Source organism: Cervus elaphus, chromosome 18 (assembly GCF_910594005.1).
Source record: "Cervus elaphus chromosome 18, mCerEla1.1, whole genome shotgun sequence".
NCBI lineage: Eukaryota > Metazoa > Chordata > Mammalia > Artiodactyla > Cervidae > Cervus > Cervus elaphus.
In genome coordinates, this window is record NC_057832.1 from 123619619 (window position 1) to 123643893 (window position 24275).

General features: G+C 53.5%; 1 protein-coding gene across 3 annotated transcripts in view; it reads right to left on the reverse strand.

Annotated features, from left to right (window-relative positions):
• Positions 1-24275, reverse strand: part of PTPRN2 (protein tyrosine phosphatase receptor type N2) — a 593102-nt gene that overhangs the window by 30711 nt on the left and 538116 nt on the right. For all 3 annotated transcript variants that reach the window (XM_043873080.1, XM_043873079.1, XM_043873077.1), the window contains exons 16-17: positions 17740-17813; positions 9238-9315 (exon numbers count right to left, since the gene is read on the reverse strand). In XM_043873080.1, coding sequence (XP_043729015.1) covers positions 9238-9315; positions 17740-17813 — 152 coding nt within the window. The remainder of the gene's footprint in view (positions 1-9237; positions 9316-17739; positions 17814-24275) is intronic.

Below are 24275 nucleotides of genomic sequence, written 5' to 3' on the forward strand. Positions count from 1 at the left end.
GGCCACACGCAAACCAAGCTGCCTGTTCATCCGAACGACGTGCAGCTGCCGCGGAGGTATTTCTGTCAGGTACTTGACTGTGTGGGAAGGCACCTGAGCCGCGGCGTGTTGTCACTTAGAAGCACTTACAGCCCCTGGGCTGTGTTCACGTTTCACATTTAACACACACGTCGACTTCTTTAGGTAAAAGTGCCCCTCAGGCTGTCATCGTTTCAAAACCAGGACCTGACGTAGATGCATCAGACCCACTTGTGACCCAAGAGAAGAAGGAGGAGAAAAAAGAAGAAAAAGTCAAAGAATGAATGAAAAAACGATGAAAGAAAGAAGAAAGGAAAGGCAGACGAGGGAACCGGTATCACACACGAGAGCAGGGTGTTTTCGGCTGAGGGCCATAAAAATCAGTTAAGAAGGAAACCCAGGCTCTGTTTCTCGCCCGAGCCTGAGCCCTGACCCATGTGCCTGGTGGTGGACACGCGCATATCCGGGTAGCACACTCGCCACGCCCGACCACACACGGGGCACGTCCCAAATCCCACCTTGACGTAAGATGATCTGACAAAAGTTTCCTTTTATCTGTAAAGATTTGTGAATTCATGTGCAGAAAATCCAATCAGAATAAATGTTTGAAGAAAAATGTCCTGGGAAATCAAAGGCCTGTGGTTAAAATGCTTCTGAACTCACAGAAACAAAAGATCAGGTTTTCTTAGGAAACTCACTGTCCCCAATTCCTGTATTCCTTTAATTTAATTAGATGCTTATTTAACTTATATGCAGAGCACATCATTTGAAATGCCGGGCTGGATGAAGCACAAGCTGGAATCAAGATAGCTGGGAGAAATATCAATAACCTTGGATACACAGATGACATCACCCTTATGGCAGAAAGTGAAGAACTAAAGAGCCTCTCAATGAAAGTGAAAGAGGAGAGTGAAAAATTTGACTTAAAGCTCAACATTCAGAAAACAAAGATCATGGCATCCGGTACCATCACTTCATGGCAAATAGATGGGGAAACAATGGAAACAGTGACAGATTTTCTGTTCTTGGGCTCCAAAATCACTGCAGATGGTGACTGCAGCCATGAAATTAAAAGATGCTTGCTCCTTGGAAGAAAACCTATAACAAACCTAAACAGCATATTAAAAAGCAGAGATATTACTTTGCTGACAAAAGTCTGTATAGTCAAAGCTATGGTTTTTGTGTATGGATGAGAGACCTGGACCATAAAGAAGGTTGGGACTCAAAGAATGGATGCTTTCAAACTGTGGTGTTGGAGAAGACTCTTGAGAGTCCCTTGGACTACAAGGAGATCCAACCAGTCAATCCTAAAGGAAATCAGTCCTGAATATTCATTGGAAGGACTGAGGTTAAAGCTGAAGCTCCAATACTTTGGTCACCTGATGTGAAGAGCTGACTCATTGGAAAAGACCCTGACGCTGGGAAAGATTGAAGGCAGGAGGAGAAGGGGATGACAGAGGATGAGATGGTTGGATGGCATCACTGACTCAATGGACATGAGTTTGAACAAACTCTGGGAGATGGTGAAGGACAGGGAGGCCTGTTGTGCTGTAGTCCACGGGGTTGCAAAGAGTCGGACACGACTGAGCAACTGGACAACCAATCAGATAACATGCTCTAGAAACAATCAGTGTGTAAGTTAACAGGGCCCCTGAGTACACTGTTCCATCCACAGCCTCTTAACATTCCAGAGCCGGTACCTCTGCAAGCCCTCCTCTCCCGTCACTCGCTGCCCAGGGCTTGTGTAGGATGAACAGTGGAGGTGACTGTGGGCATCACGGGGGGACAGGGACTGAGGACCTCCTCCTACTCTGTGGTCTGCCTCTTAGGACCTCCAGAAACCGCGAGCCCTGATGTGACGTGGCCTCTGAGCCAGTGGGTATGACTTGACCGGGCGTCCTTCAGACTGGGGGGTGCTGGGTGTCTGCAAGGGTCACCTCTGGCTGCTCCAGGCTCGGCTCCTTGGGCCTTGGTGGTACTAGCTATAAAAGGGGTCGCCCTTAGCTGAATTGCCAGAGGTGGGGGCAGGGGCTGCCGCCTTCAGGCTCCCCGTCTACTGGACCCACCACCGCCTGGGTGCACCACTCAATCGTGGAGCTCATCACTGCCGTTCTCATCGTAAGTTCCTGGAGGAAAACCCTTAGGTTCCTTGGACCTCCTACAGCCCTCTACTTGGGTCTCTCCTTGTCCATCCTAAGAGTGGTGACTGATGGGTGCTGAGGAGCTAAATTTCTTTAGTTAAACCAAACCCCACTGCTCGGAAAAGAAAGTACATTGCCCCAGTGAAGACTTCATAGCAGAATATACTTTCAGAAAGTGGGAAATAGAAAGCAATGTAGGCTTTTTTCTTGGTAAAATGTTAATAATAAGTGTCCGTACTAATTGGGCATCAGCTGAATTCCAGCTGCCTTCAGCGCCTCGACCTGGGGGTCAAGGCCCAGCTCCCCAGCCTCTGATGCATCATCTGAAAGTTACCAAAAAGTCTGTCAGGCAGAGAGCGCAAGGCTGGAAATTCTAGAGTGTCTTCCCTGCCCCTCAGCTCCCATTGAGCAGGGCCGGCCACCAGTCCCGGCCCCAGAGAGGCCCCGGGCTGAGCTCAGGTACTGCTCGGCCGACTGCAGGGGCCATGTCCGCAGACAGTGCTCACACGCTGAACCAGCTGACTGCGCTGCCTGCACTTCTGCTTGGTCTGAAAATACAGGGGGGACAGCAGACAGCCCCTGGCCGTGCACAGAGGGCTCCTTGGACGGTGGCGAGGGGGCTGGTGGACTGGGGGCCGGAGCAGCTCGAGGTAGGTGGGTAAAGCCTGACCGGGCGGCTCAGCGCCAGCAGCCTGCGCCCGGGACTCGTCTTCCCTGCTCACAGCCCTGCTGTTCTCTGAGAAAGCTGTCCCCGTGCCCCCGAGCTGCCCGGTGCTCACGTGTGAGCCTGGCCCCTGGCAGGTGACAGACCTGCCCCCCGCCCCGTGCGGAAACCACGGCCTCCTGAGAAGGAGGGTGGGTGGGTGGGTGAAGCCCGACCTAGCCTGGCTCTAGCCTTGCACACGTGCACACACATGCACACCTTGAGGGTGTGGTACACACCCTCTGTGCCTGGGGAGGAGTCACCCTGAGGTCCTCACAGCAGGGGGCTGGCCCTGAACACAATGTCCCCACCGCCGATGGCCTCTCTCTCCTCTTTACAGAGACACGCCTGCCCACTCACTGCCCACTCACTTCACAGCCTGCGGGGCGGCAAGAAGTTCTGTGGGCCACACGGTGGGGTCTGATCACGGGGTCAAGTCTGATCACGGGGTCAGGCCTGATCATGGGGGTGGGGTCTGATCTCAGGGGTCGGGTCTGATCACGGGGTCAGGTCTGATCATAGGGTCAGAACTGATCATGGGGGTGGGGTCTGATCTCAGGGGTCGGGTCTGATCACAGGGTCAGGCCTGATCATGGGGGTGGGGTCTGATCTTGGGGGTCGGGTCTGATCATGGGGTCAAGTCTGATCACAGGGTCAGGCCTGATCATGGGGGTGGGGTCTGATCACGGGGTCAAGTCTGATCACAGGGTCAGGCCTGATCATGGGGGTGGGGTCTGATCTCAGGGGTCGGGTCTGATCACGGGGTCAGGTCTGATCATGGGGTCAAGTCTGATCCCAGGGTCAGGCCTGATCACGGGGGTGGGGTCTGATATTAGGGGTGGGGTCTGATCATGGGGTCAAGTCTGATCATAGGTTCAGGCCTGATCATGGGGGTGGGGTCTGATCTCGGGGGTTGGGTCTGATCACGGGGTCAGGTCTGACAGCTGTGCAGCTGCTGTGGGGGTCGGGGGGGTCGTGTGGAGCCCTGGGCCTCAGTGCTCTGCTGGATCGGGATCCTGACTTTCTTTTGTTGTAGTAAAGTATACGTAACATAAAAATACCTTCTTAATGGGTTTTGATGCTGTGAAAGTGCTGCACTCAATATGCCAGCAAATTTGGAAAACTCAGCAGTGGCCACAGGACTGGAAAAGGTCAGTTTTCATTCCAACCCCAAAGAAAGGAAATGCCAAAGAATGCTCAAACTACCACACAATTGCACTCATCTCACACGCTAGCAAAGTAATGCTCAAAATTCTCCAAGCCAGGCTTCAACAGTACAAGAACCATGAACTTCCAGATGTTCAAGCTGGTTTTAGAAAAGGCAGAGGAACCAGAGATCAAATTGCCTACATCTGCTGGATCATCAAAAAAGCAAGAGAGTTTGAGAAAAACATCTATTTCTGCTTTATTGACTATGCCAAAGCCTTTGACTGTGTGGATCACAATAAATTGTGGAAACTTCTGAAGGAGATGGGAATACCAGACCACCTGACCTGCCTCTTGAGAAACCTCTATGCAGGTCAGGAAGCAACAGTTAGAACTGGACATGGACCAACAGACTGGTTCCAAATAGGAAAAGGAGTACGTCAAGGCTGTATATTATCACCCTGCTTATTTAACTTATATGCAGAGAACATCATGAGAAACGCTGGGCTGGAGGAAGCACAAGCTGGAATCAAGATTGCCGGGAGAAATATCAATAATCTCAGATATGCAGATGACACCACCCTTATAACAGAAAGTGAAGAAGAACTAAAGAGCCTCTTGATGAAAGTGAAAGAGGAGAGTGAAAAAGTTGGCTTAAAGCTCAACATTCAGAAAACTAAAATCATTGCATCCGGTCCCATCACTTCATGGCAAATAGATGGAGAAACTGTGGAAATAGTGGCTGACTATTTTTCTGGGCTCCAAAATCACTGCAGATGGTGATTGCAGTCATGAAATTAAAAGATGCTTACTCCTTGGAAGGAAGGTTATGACCAATCTAGACAGCATATTAAAAAGCAGAGACATTACTTTGCCAACAAAGGTCTGTCTAGTCAAGTCTCTGGTTATTCCAGTGGTCATATATGGATGTGATAGTTGGACTATAAAGAAAGCTGAGCACCGAAGAATTGATGCTTTTGAACTGTGGTGTTGGAGAAGATTCTGGAGAGTGTCTTGGACTGCAAGGAGATCCAATCAATCCATCCTAAAGGAGATCAGCCCTGGGTGTTCATTGGAAGGACTGATGTTGAAGCTGAAACTCCAATACTTTGGCCACCTGATGCGAAGAACTGACTCATTTGAAAAGACCCTGATGCTGGGAAAGATTGAAGACAGGAGAAGGGGACGAAAGAGGATGAGATGGTTGGATGGCATCACCGACCCAGTGGACATGAGTTTGGGTGGACTTCAGGAGTTGGTGATGGACAGGGAGGCCTGGTGTGCTGTGGTTCATGGGGTCGCAAAGAACTGGACATGACTGAGTGAACTGAACTGCATGGGTTTTGAGTTCAGGGGCATTGAGGACATTCACCAACCCCCCCAGAGCATTCCCATCTCCCCAGACTGAGCCTCTGCACCATCAAACACCGCTCCCTGACCCCCCCACCCCCGACCCCCAGCCACCTCCCGTCTTGCAGGACCGCGTCTGGGGATCATGCACTCGTGATAGCTTCACCCCAGGTCATCAGGTGAGGTCACGTCCCCCCTTGCCTGCCCAGGGCCCAGCATACAGTAAGTGCTCAATAACTGTTGCCTTCCCTCTGCAGACTTGGATGCTGGCTGACTTCTCTCAGAGCAGGCATGTCAGGCCCAGGAATACCTGAGCCGTCCTCACAGGTCAGAACACATTTTTACAGGAAGGTTGTGGGTCTTACGTGCATTTGGTTTTGGAATCACATTCTTAGAACATGAGGTGTGAATTCAGAGAAAGAATTTTAATCGCAGAGCCCGAGGGGGTGCAGGGTCGGGAGCGAGGGGCCTGGCTGGGGCAGGAGACGCCGGCTTGAGGTGACCGCAGTGAGGACTGCCGCTGGGTCACACCCACGATGGAATGTTCTGGAAGTGCCACGCCTGTGTGGAGACAGAGCCTCCCCCAGCCCCGCCTCTGAGTGTCGCCCCTCATCCTGAGCCCGTGGGGCCCACCTCGTGTGCCCCCTACCGACAGCCTCGGGCGTCTCTGCTTCGCCGGCCTCCTCCATCCGCCCGCCCACCCTGCCGTCTGCCTCCAGTCTCCTGGTCACGATGGTGCCACCCTGGGGCTCCAGGTCTGTTTTCCTCCTTGGCATCCTATTGTGTGGAATAATGTCCTCCAGATTCAGGTCCACGGCGCCTGTGAACGTGGCCTCGTTTGGAAGCCGGTGGAGGAGCTCCCCGCTGTGCTCCCCTCCCGGCCTGGGCTCTGTGCTGCCCACACCACCCCCTCACCAGGGCCTCTCCTGCGGGACCCTGCTCACCACGGACAAGCCCCATGAGCTCCTCCGGGGAGGCGCCCAGGGCAGCCCCCAGGGCTCAAGTGAAAGGAAGATGCTCCAATATTTTCTGTTACGTGTGCTGGGTTCCTGTGTCCAACCTTGTCAGAGGCCATCTGCACTGCGCTTAGGTGCTCAGTCATGTCCAATAATTGGCAACACACTGGACTCTAGCCCACCAGCCTCCTCTGTCCCTGGGATTCTCCAGGCAAGAATCCCGGACTGGGTGCTACTTCCTTCTCCACGGGATCTTCCCGACCATGGATCAAACCACGTCTCCTGTGTCTCATGCGTTGTAGGCAGATTCTTTACCTGCTAAACTATTGGGGAAGCCATAAATCCAGACGTGAACTCTCACTCAGAACGTATTGTCTTTCCAACAGAAAACTTCTTATGCTTCAAAGCAGGTTTTATTCTTAAAGGAACTTCCACTTCACCGTGGTTTTTGAGAGGCTCTGTCTTCTGCAAGAAGTTTAAAGGCAGGCGTTGTCTCCCCCACGCACTTTTTGTAGAGCCCAAGGCAGTGAAGGGAACCTGGAATTTTGAGCCTGTGACCTTGGGTGGTTAATAAGAAGCCGTGCTTGCTAGATGCCATTTCTAGAATATATAATCTAGAGGCCAATCCAGCCAGTGTGACTGTGCTAAGAAGCAGATGCTAAGATACCCTCTATCCAAGGCCAGCACCCCTCCACTGTGTTCTTCCTACAGCTGGACCAGGAGGCTTGGTGTGGAGACCACACATCTGTCTCAAGGGCACCTGGGGAGACACAGTCAGGCAAGTCTTTTTGCTGCAGGGGGTCTCAGAGGCTGTGATGAGCTGACGAGCCTGAGATGGCCTGGGAGGGTGGCCTACTGGCCAGACTGTCCACTCCCGCCTCGAGGGACGCCAGTGTTTCCCGGAGGTTTGGTAAGTGCTGACAGAGGTGTCTCTTAAAGTATCTCGCACTTCATCTCACTTGAATATTTTTCTCTAGTGGTGTCATTTAGAGATGTTTTTCCATTTCAAGAATGCTCCTTGATATCAGACCTCCATAAATGCTCTAGGACATCCTATGGTTTACAAACACTGGCACAAAGAATTGCCCCCAACAATGGCAATTACTCAGAACAAGCAGTAAGAAAAATATACTAGCGGCCCCGTGTACTAACCACGTGAACCGGCGCAGAGTATGAATCGCGAGTCTCGTAGAACACAAAGTCTAGGGGTCAAAATATACAAACCCCAACACAGGGCCGGCCACAGGGTACACGGTCCATGGATGCAAGCGATGACTGTGTGTGTCGACACGACCTCAGGAACTTGTGCTTCTGTTGGCAAGAGATGCTTTGCCCACAGGCAGTTACGAGCGGGACCTGAAGCTGGTAAAAATGAAACTACCCCACTTTGAGGCACTCCCACATAAACGTGCACGTTGGTATGACGGGTTGAGGCTGACCGGAAGACGCGGTGACCGTGGAATTCTGCTGGTCCCTTATTCCGCCACACGACTCGGGGTCTTCTGTATTCTTTCTGTCTGACCACAAGGAGCCTGGGGGGCAGCAGGCAGGTGACCGAGCAAACCCTCCATGGAATTCCAGCAGCCGCCGTAGGCAAGCCAGGATGGGTGGGCTCACGGCTCAGGGGCACAGCTCTGCATGGGGTGCCTGGTCCTCCCAGGTTGCATGACCTCTCGGCAGGTGTAACAAGGAGGAGACTTAGCCCTCGGGGCGGCGGGACCCGCTGGTCCAGCCTGACGGCTCGAGGCCGTGATCACGGGGCTCAGCCTGGCCTTTCCTGCCAAGAGCGTGAAGCAGCACGCAAGGGCAGGGCCACGCAGAAGTGTCCCATCTGGGCTCCTGCCTGCAGGTCCGGGTGAGCCGTGTGGTTTCACCGACGCGAGCCCGTCTTGCCCGTGAAGAACCGAGGTGTTGATGCCGACGCATGAAGACGCTTACAAGGCAAGAGCGGATCCCAGGTCCCTTCCTGACTCCCGGAAGCCCGCAGAGACTCAGGGTGGGTAGGAGTGCGGGCCTCCTGGGGCGGAGCCAGGACAGGGCTGTCTGGAGAGTTGGAGACAGGGCACAGGGAGCACGGAACGTGGACTCTGCCAACTTCAGCGGGTCCCTCTGAGTTAGAGATGGTGTGGCCACCGGACCCTGACAGCCTGGCCCTGTGGCCCACACGCTGCTCCTGCCTACCACCTGCGGACCCAGAGGCCACATCTCCCTCATCGTGTCCTCAGGGTGCACTCTGCCAGTCCTGGGATGCCCGGGGCCTGACACACAGGAGGGCTTTGCTTCAACCGCCAAGCAGTGGCATGACCCCGCCCCGTGTGCACACACCTCGGTGCCGCCTTCCCAAGGCCAGGCCCCCGGAGCTCTGCCACTTGGTGGACAGTGGGCAGGGAGATGGGGCGGGGGGCGGAGGCCTCGCTGGCCTCCTGGCTCTCCTCTTACTGGCCAGTGTCCCCAGGACCCGAGCCTGATCCGAATGTGCAGTATTTGCTGGATGAAGAGACCAACCTGGCTTCTCAAGTGCATTATTACAGAGAATCCACAAGGAGAGAGGCTATAATCTGAGCACCATTTTTTAACCTTCATAAGATTAAAACTATCGATAAGAGACACATCTGACTAAAACACAATAATTTCCGCATGCGTTATTTCATTATATTTCATAAGATAAAGTGACTGAAACAGCCTAAAAAGTAAAAGTCTTTAAAGGTTTAATATCTCAAAGGGAATTTTTCATACTCAAGTTTTGGAAAAGATGGTTGATCATAAAAAATATGAATGAGCTCATGCAAATTCTGAAATCAAGGAACACGTGATGAACACCTGTAAACAAACCTGAATTGGCTTAATTGAATCCAAAGCATTACTCATGATCAATTTATTAAGCTGTTAGACTCAGAACAAAATTTAATTTAAAAAGAGTCACCTGCCAGAAGTCAGCCACAGTCGAGGGCAGAGGTCCTTGGGTGGCGATGTACGCGGGCTTCCTGGGGTCGTGGTCCATCTGTGGAGACAAGACCAGGGGAGGAAGATGAGCTCGGGAAGGGCAGGGCGGGTGAGGGCCTGGGGCCATGAGTCCCGCGCTGACCGCCCCCAGGCCCGACACACAGCACCTCTGTGGAGGTGGAAACCCCGTGCCCCTGCCAGACCCCTCCTGACCTAACCCCCTGGATTTTAGGGGGGCCTGGGGACCCCGTGCCTGGAGCCTGGCGATGGGGCTGAACGTTCTTCTGACACCTGGAATGGCGGTAACTGAGCAGCATCAGTAGAAATGGAGGCGAGTGAACCAGAGACTGGATGCCAGAGCACAACCACGTAGGGGCCGCGTGAAGCGGGGCCGTGGGGAGGAAGGGAAGGCGCCCGGGTCACCCACATGGCGACAGGTCCACGGACGAGCGGGACCACGGAGCTGTTCAGCTGGTGTGCGTGGCCTCCACGGCCGCCACCGGCCACACACAGGGCTCAAAAGTAATGCGGCTGAGGTTGGCACTGCGGGCGCTGGGCTGGGCAGAGGGCGGGCAGCGCGCGGACCTGGAGGGGTCCAGCAACAGTGCCTCCTGCCTCCCAGGATGCAGTAAATCCCCTCCCGTGCTGCTGTGTTTCTCTGCACCCCGAAAGGGCCCAGCCGAGCCACTGGGGTCCGAGATCCAGCCCAGGCTTCCAACAGCTCGTTTCATATTCTCTTTCCACCTCGCCAGACAAGGACTGAAAACAAACAAACAAAGGAGAATGCAGCGCTGAGCTGCCTGGCTGTCGGTCTGCCTGAACGCGGCCTGCTGGCTCCGAGAGAGGAAGTCTGGCTTAAAAGACCTTCATTAGAACAGCTAATTCCAAGACTGACTAAGCAGAAAAAAACCATGAGAACAAAGCCTGGAGCAGCAAATCGGATTAAATCAGACGGTGTTCTGCCTCTCACGCTGGTGTCCCAAGAGGGCACGGGAGGGACCAGGCGAGGTGTCAGCTGGACGTCCTCACTGTCCCCCACTGGGGACCAGAGACCCCCCTAGAAGAGATCAGGCAGGTCTCCCCTGGGTGTCAGGCGACCGCTCACTTATCAGACATACAGTCTCCTTTACTCTTTCCATCCAGCACTGGTTTCTACTCTTTTGACACCAGGGTTTGACGAAAGATTTAAAACGCTCTGAATTTAAAGGTACTTGTTAAGAACTCATTTCCCAACATGGTGAAAAACAAGAAAGGTGCAACCAGGCATGATTCAATGGTGACATGTGAGGATGTCGGCTGGAAGCCTCGGGTCACCTGAAGGCCCCCTCTGAGTTTGGGTTTGAGAAGGGCTTGTGTCCCCTTTAACGTGAATCTGGTGTCGCCTGCCCATCAGCACTTTCAGAGCCCACGGCTGTCAGCCTGAAAGGACGCCCCCAGTGCACCTTATAATTATGTGCACTGAGAGAGCGGGAAAGAGCGCAGGAGAGCAGATGTAAGTCACTCCATCCGCACAGCAATGTGGCGCTAGCTAATGGGGTGGGGGGGGCAGGAAAAAACGCTTTCTGTGCATCTAATTTAGTGATTTGTAATTAAAACTGGAAATTCACAACAACACACAATACAGGTAAAATTACGTTACTCTTGCTGAAAGCCCCAATTAAAATGTTTCAGTGGGAACGTGCTTGGCAGAAATAAGGAGTTTTGATGTTTAAAATATGCATTTGTTGGGGGTGACAGCTATTTACAGGGACCCTGTCTCATTCTTGCAAATAGTTCTGCATGAAAAGTATAACCCCACCTCCTTTTCAAATGTGCTTTTTTGCCCAAAGCAATTCAGAGAGCAACGCATTTTAAAATCCTTCGTATGTACAACCCAGCACATTTAGCTGCTTTCACAGTGAGAAATATGTGATTGAAAGCAAAAACTGGATCAGGGTTTCGGGAGGTAAATAAGGCCCCCTGAGGGGAGAGGGCTCCATGTCACTGCGTTTCCGTCAACCTGAGTTGGAGATGGGAGGAGGTGGGGTTCGGGGTAGGGGGTGTGTGATGGCCCGTGTCACTCCCCTCCCCCTTGACTGTATCACGTGGCTGCTGCTTGGAAGGCAGTAAATGATCACAGAGCGGCGACCTGTGCCACCAGCTTAACAGTCGCTCGGAAGACAAGCATCATCACCTCACCCGCTCACGTTCTGTGCGTGTAGCAAAGATGAGGCCTTGCTCATACACGGCAGCCTCTGCCCAGTTTTGCGCATCTGTGACTGAACCAAAGTAAAGCAAACGTTTAACTGAACAACAGAAGTCTCAGCACACTCGAGACTTGCAGGCCAGGATAGGCGTGGTTATTAGAGGAAATTGTCAGTTTCTGGGAACACGACTCCTCCTGCAGCCATGCTGGCTGCCGCCCTGGCGGGTGGGTGAGGATGTCTCCGCCGGCACTCCTGGTGAGATGAGCGTCGGCTTCCGCTGATGTCAAGGCTGATCGTTCCCCTTCTTCCTCACTTCTTTATAGTGTACTTTCATCTGTATGACTGTTGTGGTCACACAAAGCTCCAGGATCGTGGGCAAAGTCAGGCTTCCGTCTCAGTGTCTGTGAAATGCGGTGGGAGGGGCTGGAGAAGAGGGATGTGGTCTCTACGGGTCCTTTAGCTTTGGGATTCTGGGATTTTTTTTCAGAAAAAGTAGACTCCCAAAGTTTGTGTTGAGTCTACTGTCCATGTGGCTGACTGACTCTCATGAAGACGCTGCTTGGGTAACCAACAAGGACCTACTGTGTAGCACAAGGAACTCTGCTCAGTACTCTATAACAACCTAAATGGGAAAAGAATTTGAAAAAGAATAGATAGAGACATTACTTTGCTGACAAAGGTCCATCTAGTCAAAGCTATGGTTTTTCCAGTAGTCATGTATGGATGTGAAAGTTGGACTATAAAGAAAGCTGCACTGAAGAATTGATGCTTTTGAACTGTGGTGTTGGAGAAGACTCTTGAGAGTCCCTTGGACTGCAAGGAGATCCAACCAGTCCATCCTAAAGGAGATCAGTCCTGGGTGTTCATTGGAAGGACTGATGCTGAAGCTGAAACTCCAGTACTTTGGCCACCTCATGCAAAGAACCGACTCACTAGAAAAGACCCTCATGCTGGGAAAGATTGAAGGCGAAAGGAGAAGGGGATGACAGAGGATGAGATGGTTGGATGTCATCACCAATGCGATGGACATGAGTTTCAGTAAGCTCCAGGAGCTAGTGATGGACAGGGAGGCCTGGTGTGCTGCAGTTCATGGGGTCGCAAAGAGTCGGACACGACTGCGTGACTGAACTGAACCGAGATACATGTATATGCTTAACTGAATCACTTTGCCATACACCTTAAACTGTCACAGCATTATTAATCAACTATCGGCCAATGTGAAAAAAAGACATAACCTGAACCAGGGTGCCTGCAAGGTGTATCCCTAGAGATTTGGTTCAAGCTGTAGAAGGAGAGTTAGAATAGAGTGACTAGCTCTAATCTGCATCAGAAAATGTACCAATACTTTCCCGATGTTTCAAACAAAACTCATCTTAAAAGTTAAGACTTCTGCACATTAAGACCAGGGCGCCCATGTTCTGAAGCGTTGAAGAGTGACTTGGGGGAGGCTGCGGGCTGGTGTGCAGGTGAAGGCAAGGTTGGTTCTGCCCCTGGACCACTTACACTTGCTTTTCATAATATGCAAAGCAAATTTCACACATGGTTTTTAAAAACAAGACCCTATCAATCAGAGTTTTCAAGTCACTTTTCCAGACACAAAGTCTTACTGTGAGAGTTTGCTGGGAAACTATAGTAAAATCAGTGGGAGAGAGTGTGGCTTATGAACTTAAACTATTTTCATATTCTTATGAGTTGAGATTTAAGAAACATATTGGATATAAACTATAATTGGGCTTCCCAGGTGGCACTAGTGGTGAAGAACCCACCTGCCAGTGCAGGAGATGTAAGAGATGTGGGTTCGATCCCTGGGTTGGGAAGCTCCCCTGGAGGAGGGCATGGCAACCCACTCCAGTATTCTTGCCTGGAGAATCCCATGGACAGAGGAGTCTGCTGGGCTATAGTCCACAGGGTTGCAAAGAGTTGGACACGACTGAAGTAACTTAGCATGTACGCATGCCAACTATAATTATGGATATTATGTATATAATACATGGATATATATAATATTATATATATTATATATATAATACATGGATATATATAATACATGGATATTCACTTATAAATCTGAAAACCAAGGAATTGTTCCCCCTATTTGGACAATTTCTTGTGATGTTCAGTGCATCTGAGCAGTTATCATTTTCTGAAGAGTCAATTTGTACTACTTAAATTTGTTAAATGCACTGAGTTTAAAAATTAAACTATTCTCCCCCTTTATTAATAAACAGAGGAGTGAAGAGTAAGTTTAATTTCAAGTGTCACTGAGATGTTCAGACTTGCCCCTGGGGGGGGAACTTGTGTGCTGTCGTGGTAACACTACCCCTAGTCCAGGCCCAACAGTGGCCAAGCTCCTGCGTGGCTGACGGTTTCTCTCACAGAATTCCCATAGACTCTGGTGACCAAACTCCCGCAGGGCTGACAGGTTTCTCTCACAGAATTCCCATAGACTCTAGCGACCAAGCTCGCGCATGGCTGACAGGTTTCTCTCACAGAATTCCCATAGACTCTGGTGACCAAGCTCCCGTGTGGCTGACGGGTTTCTCTCACAGAATTCCCATAGACTCTGGTGACCAAGCTCCTGCGTGGCTGACAGGTTTCTCTCACAGAATTCCCATAGACTCTAGCGACCAAGCTCGCGCATGGCTGACAGGTTTCTCTCACAGAATTCCCATAGACTCTGGTGACCAAGCTCCCGCGTGGCTGATGGTTTCTCTCACAGAATTCCCGTAGACTTTGGTCACTTCTGATTTCAAAGCAGAGATGACACGTTATTAAGGACTGATGGCTTCCCTGAACTTTAATGAGGACTAAGTACAAATATGACGGGTGTAATTATTGTAGTATTGTTCTGCACAGCTGGGGCTTCTTGGGCTCTAATCGCAAGCTTCTCATTCAGCTCTGCCAGGAAGCTTGTTGTCACAGGACCGTCAGTCATTTCAGGGAGAAGAGGAGTCGAGGAGTTCTTCTAATTCATACGTACACCCCAAATGTGAACAAAAAGAATTGTGGAGTGAAATAAAAGGAAAACATAAAAAGACACTGAAAAATCATGTCTCTCTTCTGGCCTCACCTTCTGACCCACGCCCCTGCCCTGTCGTTGGGTCTGGGAGGCTGTTCTAAATCTCTGCCAACAGGAGAGAGATGGGGAGGGTGCAGGAGTGGGGCGTTGGGCAGCTCGGAGAGGAGGGGGCGGTGATGTGGCCTCCAGCCCCTTGTCCTCCCCTGGTCCTAACTAGCCTGAAGTGGCCCAGACGTCTGGAAGCCGGAAGCCATTCAAAGGGGAGAGTCGGGCACCCCCCACACTGAACTCCCGTCTCTCAGACTTGAAGGAATTTCTCTGGCCTGTCACATGTTCGTTCCAGGGAAGGAGCCCAACGGGACAAAGGCTGCTCCCCGCTTCTGTAGCCCATCACCAAGACCCGGCAGGCACAAACCCCAGCCTCATCGGGGGAGACGTGGGGAAATCAATGGGGCTTTCGCTTGGCTTTTTGAAGTAGAATTGATGGAAAAATGCCAAACTCATCAAGAGTGTTTACCGAGAAGACTGACTGAAGGCCTCACTGAGGCCTCTGCATACATGGAGCTAGCATTTGACACCTACGCTGCCGGAAACAAAGGGGTGACTCCTTAAAAACAGCCCCAGAAACACGGGCCTGGGCTTGGGCAGGTGTAGAGGGGGTGCTCACTGCAAATCCCCTTCTCACAGCGACTGCGTTACACGGAGCTCCCGCCATGTGGTGTGAAGTGTCAGGAAGTGGGACTGACCCGCACTGCACCGACGTCATGAGGATAAGGTTTACACAACAGCCGCGCTGAAATAAACCGCCACGAGGACAGTGGTTTACGGTCGGCGGTCCTGCTCACGGCAGACGGTGAGCTGTCTCCCCAGGTTCACCACCGAGGACAGCAGGGACTGTGGCTTGTGGCTCGCACAAGGCTCCGTCAGGAATCAGAGACAGTCCCGCCCCCTCGGCCACCGACACTCCCATAACCTCAGTCATCAGAGCCCCAGGACGTGCTGCATCCGGCACGCCTGTCTTTGAAGCCAACTTGAGAGCTCAGTGAGGTGGCCCGACCCTCCCCGACCAGCGCCGAGACCAAGGGGACACCGCCCACACCCACTCCCCATGCTCTGCTGCAGGTCCAGGTGGAGACCCTCTGCTGCGGGTCCAGTGGAGGCTAGTTGCAGGGAGGAGGCTAGTTACAAGGTGGATGTTAGTTACCAGGTGGAGGTTAGTTACCTGGTGCGGCACTCTGAGTGTGGATAGCAGGTTCATCTCACCACTTGCCACCTACACTCACTCCAGCCCTCTGGCCCACCTTCCAGCCCCTCATCCCCCTGTGTTGGGGGGCCGCTCCAGGGTTTCCTCCTAAGCCCCTCCCCACCGGGTGCAGGGCAGGAAGCAGTGGGAATAGTGGTTGTGGCCGGGGTCGGGGGGACTCTCCAGAAGCCAGGAATGCCTGCTGGCCACAGGGTCTCTAGGACAGAGACCCTCCCCCAGCCCCCCATCTGATACCAGCTGCCCAGGGAGGCATGGCTGCGGCCCCTCCACCCCAGGAAGTGAAGACCCTGCCCGCTGGAAAAACCAGAAGAAACCAACCTAGTTTCCACCCACCTCCAGGCCATCCATCACTTCAACACGCACCAGGTTTGGGTCTGTTTTTTCCCGTTTCCCCCAAGTAGGGAATAAAGATTTCCCCAAAGTCATGGGTTCCAGCAGCAACTTCTCAGGATGCTGTTGCTATGGGGTGACCAGGCCCTGCGCCCGGCATTGTGTCCTCTCTGCCCCGGACGCTGGGGACAAGGGCCATCGAGAGCAGGCAGGGGCAGTGCACCAGCCTTGGTACCTGATGGGGCCAGTAACCTGGTGGAGGTTAGTTATAGGGTGGAGGCTAGTTATCAGGTGGAGACTAGTTACCAGCAGAGGCTAGTTATCAGGTAGAGACTAATTTCAGGGTGGATGCTAGTTACCAAGTGGAGGCTAGGTATAGTGTGGAGTCTGGGAACTTGGTGGAGGTGTTACTGGGGGGAGACTAGTAACAAGATGGAGGCTAGTTACCAGGTGGAGACTAGTTACAGTGTGGAGGCTGGTAACCTGGTGGAGGCTAGTTGCAGGGTGGAGGCTAATTACAAGGTGGAGGTTAGTTACCAGGTTGAGGTTAGTTACCTGGTGGAGACTAGTTATCAGGTGGAGACTAGTTACCAGGCAGAGGGTAGTTATCAGGTAGAGACTAGTTTCAGGGTGGATGCTAGTTACCAGGTGGAGACTAGTTACCTGGTAGAGGCTAGTTACCAGGTAGAGACTAGTTACAGGGTGGATGCTAGTTACTGATTGGAGGCTAGTTATAGTGTGGAGTCTGGTAACTTGGTGGAGGCTAGTTACCAGGGGGAGACTAGTTACAAGGTGGAGGCTAGTTACCAGGCAGAGACTAGTTACAGTGTGGAGGCTAGTAACCCAGTGGAGGCTAGTTGCAGGGAGGAGGCTAGTTACAAGGTGGATGTTAGTTACCAGGTGGAGGCCAGTTACGTGGTGGAGGCTAGTTACCAGGTGGAGACTAGTTACAGACTGGAGGCTATTTACCGAGGGGAGACTAGTTACCAGGTGGAGGTTAGTTATCAGGTAGAGGCTAGTTTCAGGGTGGATGCTAGTTACCAGGTGGAGGCTAGTTACCAGGTAGAGACTACTTACAGGGTGGATGCTAGTTCTTGGGTGGAGGCTAGTTACAGTGTGGAGACTAGTTACCTGGTGGAGGCTAGTTGTGGGGTGGAGGCTAGTTACCAGGTAGAGACTAGTTACAGAGTAGATGTTAGTTACTAGGTGGAGACTAGTTACAGGGTGGATGTTAGTTATCAGGTGGAGACTAGTTACAGAGTGGGGGCTGGTAAACTGGAGGAGGCTAGTTACAAGGTGGATGGTAGTTATATTGTGGAGGCTAGTAACCTGGAGGAGGTTAGTTACCAGGTGGAAACTAGTTTCAGACTGGAGGCTACTTACCCGGGGGGAGACTAGTTCCTGTGTGGAGGCTAGTTACCTGGTAGAGAAGAGTTACCGGGTGGAGGCTAGTTACTGGGTTCAGAGTTACTTGGTGGAGACTAATTACCAGATGGAAGTAGTTACCTGGTGGAGGCTAGTTACCTGGTGGAGAAGAGTTACTGGGTGGAGGCTAGTTACTGGGTTCAGAGTTACCTGGTGGAGACTAGTTACCTGGTGGAGATTGGCTATCAGCTCTTGACCCAGGGCCGGGCTGGCCTACTCCTCCCCCCAGCCTTGGCAGGTGGCAGGGTTGGTACTCACGATGGGGCTGGCGTTGATGTAGTCAGAGCTGCTGTGGCTGTTCTCTGATTTCAGCCGGATCCGGGAGTGGTCATCTGCAAGCCCAAGGGCAGAGCGTTAACCCATGTGGTGCATCTTCCAGGGCCACTGCTCGCCGCCCCCCCCCCACCCCACTGCTCCCAGTCTGTGCCTCCTCCCATCATCCCCCACTGGGGTCCTTCAGTCCACCAGCAGAGCATCCAGGTGTATGGGCACCCAGCGTTGCTCTTGTGTCAAGTTCAACGCCAAAGCTGGCTATCACTCAGTTGTGTCTGACTCTTTGCGACCCCATGGATTGTAGCCCACCAGGATCCTCTGTTCATGGAATTTTCCAGGCAAGAATACGGGAATGGGTTGCCATTTCCTTCTCTACGGAGTCTTCCTGGCCCAGGGTTTGAACCTGGGTCTCTTGCATTGCAGGCAGATTCTTTACCTTCTGAGCTAAAGATAATCAACTCCCTGGCAATGGCTCATGCAGTGTTTGCTTTTAAATGACATATATTCAGTAACATAGAGAAAAGAAATACCAACATAGATATTAAGCTATTAGCCCACCATTCAGCACACCCAGTTTTGTGGTCTAGAAATGACAAGATGCTTGTGTTTAGAAGAACGTAGATTTAAAAGGGGCAGAAGGGCAAAAGAAAATGAGGTTGAAGAGGGAGCCAGGAGCCACATGGGGACTCATGGACATGAAAATGTGCTTTCAATGGGCACAATACCTTGACTGATGCTGAAATCAGACACTTGGGTGGGGAGTAAGGACATGCTCCATCATAGCTTGATGTGTCTGATCCATGAATCACCCCTAATTTTGGTTCTGGAACAAGCACTCTCCTGCTTTCAGTGATGACTCTCTCTGCCCATTTGCAGGGACTTCATAGCGAGCAGGGCACCCTGAGGGACCCCGAGGCTCCCACCTTCCTCCTCTCCCTCAGCAAGGTGTGACTGTGAAAGCGGAAAGCGCTGAGCTCTGCTGTCAGCCCGTGCTACAGCGGGGCCCGAGGGCCCCACCCCGCTTCTTCTGCCGAGAAGACAGAGCCCCACTGCAGCCCCAGAGGCCTGCATTTCCATGGTGGCGAGCATGTCACCCCAAGTCTGAGGCCGGATTCCTGGCCCTTCTGCCTTATCTCCCCACTTCCTGCCCCCAGCCCTGGGAGCAGCTTGGGCAGTGGCAGCAGGAGAGCTCAGGAGCTTTGCTGTGGTGACTTCTTTCATTTCTCTGGGAGACTTTACTCACTTATTTCTTGTTTTAGACAGTTCTGGGGTTCAGGAAACTTGGCGAGGCCTATAGCTGACTGAACTTGGAAGGTACCATCTGCTGGAGACCGGATACCCTCCAGTGCATCTTATTGAGGTATTAACGTTGGCCGTTTCCCAGCAGAGATAAGACAGGTAAGAACCATCTAGATATCAGGAAGGAGTTCACACCTGGTGCGTTTACCTGAGCACACCCTGCGGAATGTTCTGAAGGTGTTTACAACGGCAGCTGCCAAGCCTCCTGCTAAGATGCCACCAATTCTAAAGTCCCCTGGACCCAATGACTTTGGGTCCTGCACAGATTTTTCTTGAGAGACTGAGAAATGGCTGCAGCAGGAAGTTGAAACAAAACTTACAAGAAAAGTCTGTCAACTCTGACATTCCAACGTGCTACAAACACCAACCCTTAAATGCACTTCAAGAGCCCAGTTTCTTGGTGTGTTGGGGGAGGGGGGTGTTCAGACACCTCAAAGCCAGAGATTGGGTGAACTGCTCAGAAGCTGGGCCCCTCTCTGAATGGAGGCCGTGCTTGTTGCAGCCACACAGGGGTCTGGACGCACAGGGCAGGGCTTCCAGCACCTTCCAGAGGGTTCCTGAGGGCCTCACTGCAGGCACTCTCCAGGAGTCCACTGTGGGCTCTGCTGATAGCAGCAGTCAGCCGCTCCCAGGGTCTGAGAACCCAGGACCCAGGGCAGGGCTGCTGGCGATCGCAAGGGAGCGGGGCCCAGAGCTTCAGAGGGCGCCCGTCCCACCCAGAGCAGAGTGGCCCCCGTGCAGCACTGAACTGGCACAGCCTTGGGGGGCTGTTGGGCCCCCTTCATCTCCACGGAGCCCCACGAGCAACCAGGCCCAGTGAACAAGCACCAGCTGGATTTTCTAGCAGGAGGATGGAGAAAGCGCGTCCTAAGTTCAGGCGTCCTGGTGAGCTTGGCTCTTTGATGGTTGACGGGACAGAATGAGCAGGGCCGGAGCCCGAGCGTGTCTGTGAGGACAGCTTGCAGCCTCCGCACCTGCACCAGCCTCATGCAGGCACTGGCCCAGACACCTTTGTCCCTGCAAGCACCCTTTCCGAGACGCCCCTGAGTCTGGGGCGAAGGCGTCCAAAGCTCAGAGTTCTACTTCCTTCCCATCACGTATCTGACTTGGTGGCAACATGCTCATTTAAAATTGAGAGTGAACTTGATTTTTTTTAGCGTGGCACCATCTTGACCTCCCTCGGAGACACTGAGGGCCACCCCGGAAGGGCCAGAGTCCAGTGAAGGGCAGTTGTGTGTAGCAGGGATGGTCCAGGGGACATTTCACTCAGCTGGGCATGCCTTATATTTTGTGGTCGCAGTTCCTGTTTTGAGGGCGGCCGCAAGTTTCCTTCATGATGTGAAAGGCAGAGAGAGTGCCTGGAGGATCACTGGTTCGCTCCCGGTTGACAGGGGCGGTGGAGCTGACGCCAGGGCCGGGGTGAGCAAGTCCCCACCCCTCCCCCGAATGATTCCTTCGTCTTCCTTGGACAAACACACACACCTTTCTCGGGAGCAAACTCAACACAACGACCCCAACCTCAGAGCAAGACATTTCACAGCTGCAGCGCTGGTGTCTGAACGAAGAGGTGGGTGTGTCCTCAAGGTGTTCGTCTGAGATGCCCTCGGAAGCCAGGACACGAGTAAATTTGGGTCGCATCTCCCTGCTGCACCTGGCTCCATCACTGGGCCATTCTCCTCTCACGAGATCCGCAGTGGTAACTTCAGCCAAGAAGGGAAGGAGAAGAACCCCTCTCAAGAAGAAGCTGGCTGAACTAGTCCTCTGTGAGTGTCCCTTTCCTGAACCCCTGAAGAATTACTGGTGCTACTCCCGTGTTCAAGAGCAGTGCTTGAATTCCTCTCATGTTCTATCCACTACCTGTCCTAGTGTTTCACACTCATCACCTCCTTCTTCCTGGAACACCGTGCCAGACAGAGCCAGGACCATTTTCCAGTTTTAGGCTGAAGGCTAAAGAAACGAAAGATCTTTAGGCTGAAGAAACTAAGGCTCCAAAAGATCAAGTAACTGACGTGGCGAAGGCCACAGAGCTAAGGGCTCGACCCAGTCCTGCCTCCTGCTAGCCACGTGATATCTGAGTAAATGGTTCAGCATCTTAAAGTGTCAGATTTATCAGCTGAAGTGTAGGGTGATGATGTCCAACTCACAGGGCCGTTGTGCTGAACGGCTTCCGTAAGGTGCCACGTGAGGCCTGGCAGACGGAAGGGATTCAGAAACAAGGTCAGGATGACAGACGGACGCACACCTGACGGATGAAGGGTCGGCTGAGCTGGCGAAGCTCGCTGTGTGGCTGTGACGAGTTATCAGTGACCTCAGGAAGGTTTTCACAAACGCCAGGGAGGAACAGGTTCTCGAACTGCTTGGCTACGAGGGCAGAGGAGCCTTGAAGCGGCAGACTCTGGAGGTCACTGAGCTTTGCCATCCAGCTTCCTTCCAGCCTGGACCATGGTGCAGACCCTCACCCACACAGCCGGGACCCAGCAACGGACAGTGCGGAGGCCACCTCCACTGTGATCTCCTCACATGGACTCCTCAGGATGGGGCTTTCCTGGGCTCCCCGGTCATGTCACTGACACTGCCGAGTGTATTGATACGTGGGCGAGTCAACAGTCTTCACTTCCCTCGAGGATGTGAATCATCGATGCTGCTGATGGTAACGTGAGCCGGGGGTCTGTAGAACCCGCTGGTTGACAGGGGCTCCAGCCGAGCGAACTGCTGCCTCTGAATGGTCTGCCAGTGTTGCCTCAGGGCCCTTGAGCTTCTCAATTTGCTGTGAAGACTGAGACGGGACCATCACGCTGGCTGACAGCAGTTTCTCCACTTGGAGGGCGTGGCAGGGGTGTCTGAGATGGGCCAGCACTGTCCAGAGGGCTCCGAGTCCTCCACAGAGACCCCACGTCAGGCCAAGCTGGGGAGTGACCCAGCAGTCACCAGTTCCTTCCTGAATTTTGTGGGTTTCCCGATGGGTGATCAAACCGCAAGCATCACCGGGGCTTCCTGCAGGATGGCTGCCCAGCTCGGCAGATGAGTGGCCATGAAGGTGGGTTACAGGGGCCGGAGCACGGGGACCCCCAACTAGGCATGGGCCTCGCACTCAGCGTCCACGAGGGGAAGGCCCCTCAGGACTCGGCCTGTGTGCCGGGCAGGAATGGACTCCACAGGCTTCAGGTTGTGGCCCAGGCTGTCCCGGGGCTCCTGGGGTCAAAGGTTGAACTGTGCCCCCAGAACCTTGGGCTGTGGCCTTGACGAGGAGCTGGGTCTGTGCAGAGGGGGTGGGCACAGCGAGCTCACAGGCACGGGTGGGCCTCACCCCACGTGTCTGGGGCCCGGAGAGAAGCAGGGGGTTCCAGACTCAGACCCAGGCAGACGGAAGCGGGCATGCAGACGTGAAGACCAAGGAGACAGCCTGGGACGGATGCCCTCCAGAGCCCCGAGCGGGCAGCCTCACCCTGGGTCCGGCCTCCAGCCCGTGAGGACACAGCTCCGCGGCCCGGGCACACCCGCCCCCGGGGCTGGCCTGTGTCTGGGCCTGGCTTCCTTAGGACGCACCCACCTGTGTGCCCTGCTCCTACGTCTCAGCTCTTTCGGGTCCCAAACCTTCAGTGACCGAGAGCGGGAGTTTCCTACCAGCTGAAAAAAGTGAGTTTCCTATGAGGAAAGCAGGGGGCAGGTGCGAGGTGGGCCCTCAGGAGCCTGCAGGAAGGGGACGGGAGCTCTGCCCAGGGGCCCCAGTGGCCCCAGGACCAGGAGGCTGCAGGCCCGGCCCTGGGCGGGTGCAGTGCAGACACCAGGGCCCTGTCCTCGTGCTTGGAGGCAGGGTGGCAGGGAGCACGGTGTGCGCGTTTGCCGCAGCAATCGTGTGGCACACACACAGAACAACGGCGGAAACAGAAGCACAGGCCCCGACCAAGGGTGTTCCGTCATCACAGGGCATACAGACAGACTCGAATCCCAGCCCCTTCATCTGTCAGGTGGAGGAGGCCCGGGAGGGGCGGGGCAGGCCCGGGAACTCAGGGGTGGCACGCGACATGCTCAGCCAGTCACTGTCCTTTTTGTCACACGCGGCAGAAGCTGGTGCCGCAGGTGATGCGGCTCCCGGGAAGAGCCGGGCGGGAGTCGCTCAGAGCCTCCCCGGCCCCATCTGCCAGGTAAGGCCGTGGACGCGGCTGTGAGGTGTCAGTAGCAACACTCTAAGGGCCACACCTGAGACCCGGCTTCAAGGATCCTTCTGTCCATCCTCCGTGTTTGCGTCCTTGACTTGACCTTCTCTCCAGTTTCATCGCTAAGTACCCCGTACCTCTGTGTCTCTCTGTTGCTATTATAAGTCAGAATCACAGACTTTGTTTAAGATGGCACACCACCATAGCATTATATTCCTGTCCTTAGCTTGTAAAGAACAGGAATATGAGGGAATATTGCATAATTCTTTTAAAAATGCAAAAAAAAAAAAATTAGAAAGCATTTTAAATTCTTTAACTTCTGAGCTATATAACTAGACCCAGCACAGCACGAGCCAACATCTTGTAAATCTGCCTTCTTCTTTGAAAGACAATTTGTTTGCAGCTAGAACCTCTGGGCTGTCAGGGATGGGAAAGTTGCTGGTCTGGCCACTTTGAACCTCCCACCAACCTGCTGATGGGGACACAGGGGGTGTCCCTGCCTCAGCTAGACCGGCCCCAGTGTGGGCGGGGCGTGGGGCGTGGGGAGATGTTTCAGGCGGGTGGCGGACCAGCAGAGATGTGGACGGAGCCTGCACGCTGCCCTGGGGGGTCCAGGTGGGTGTCCTGGCCATGCCCATCAGGGAGCATGGTGGATGCCCAGCAGCACTCCTGTCTCTAGGGCATAGGGATGACGTGGGCGCTGGGGGAGCGTGTCTGATACATGACGCTGTAGTGAGTGCCCCGACACCCACGTGGCGTCAACATCAACTTCAGGGACCAGGGTGTGTGGAGGCCCACCCTGTCTACATGCTCTGCTCCATCACGGACATCGCTGCATGTGCAGAGGGAACAGTCGGACAACATGAAGCAGGTCTCGGGAAGTGGCCGTTCTTCCTGGTGGAATCTGGCGAGACCACCTGGAGTTAAGGCCACGCCATCGCCCTAGGGTCCTGCTGAGGGAGGGTGCAGGCCGAGACCTGACCACAGGGTCTCTTTCTGCAAGCTGAGAGGGCGGGAGCTTGGAGGACCAGACCCACGCACCCAGGGAGGCTCCGTCCACCCGCC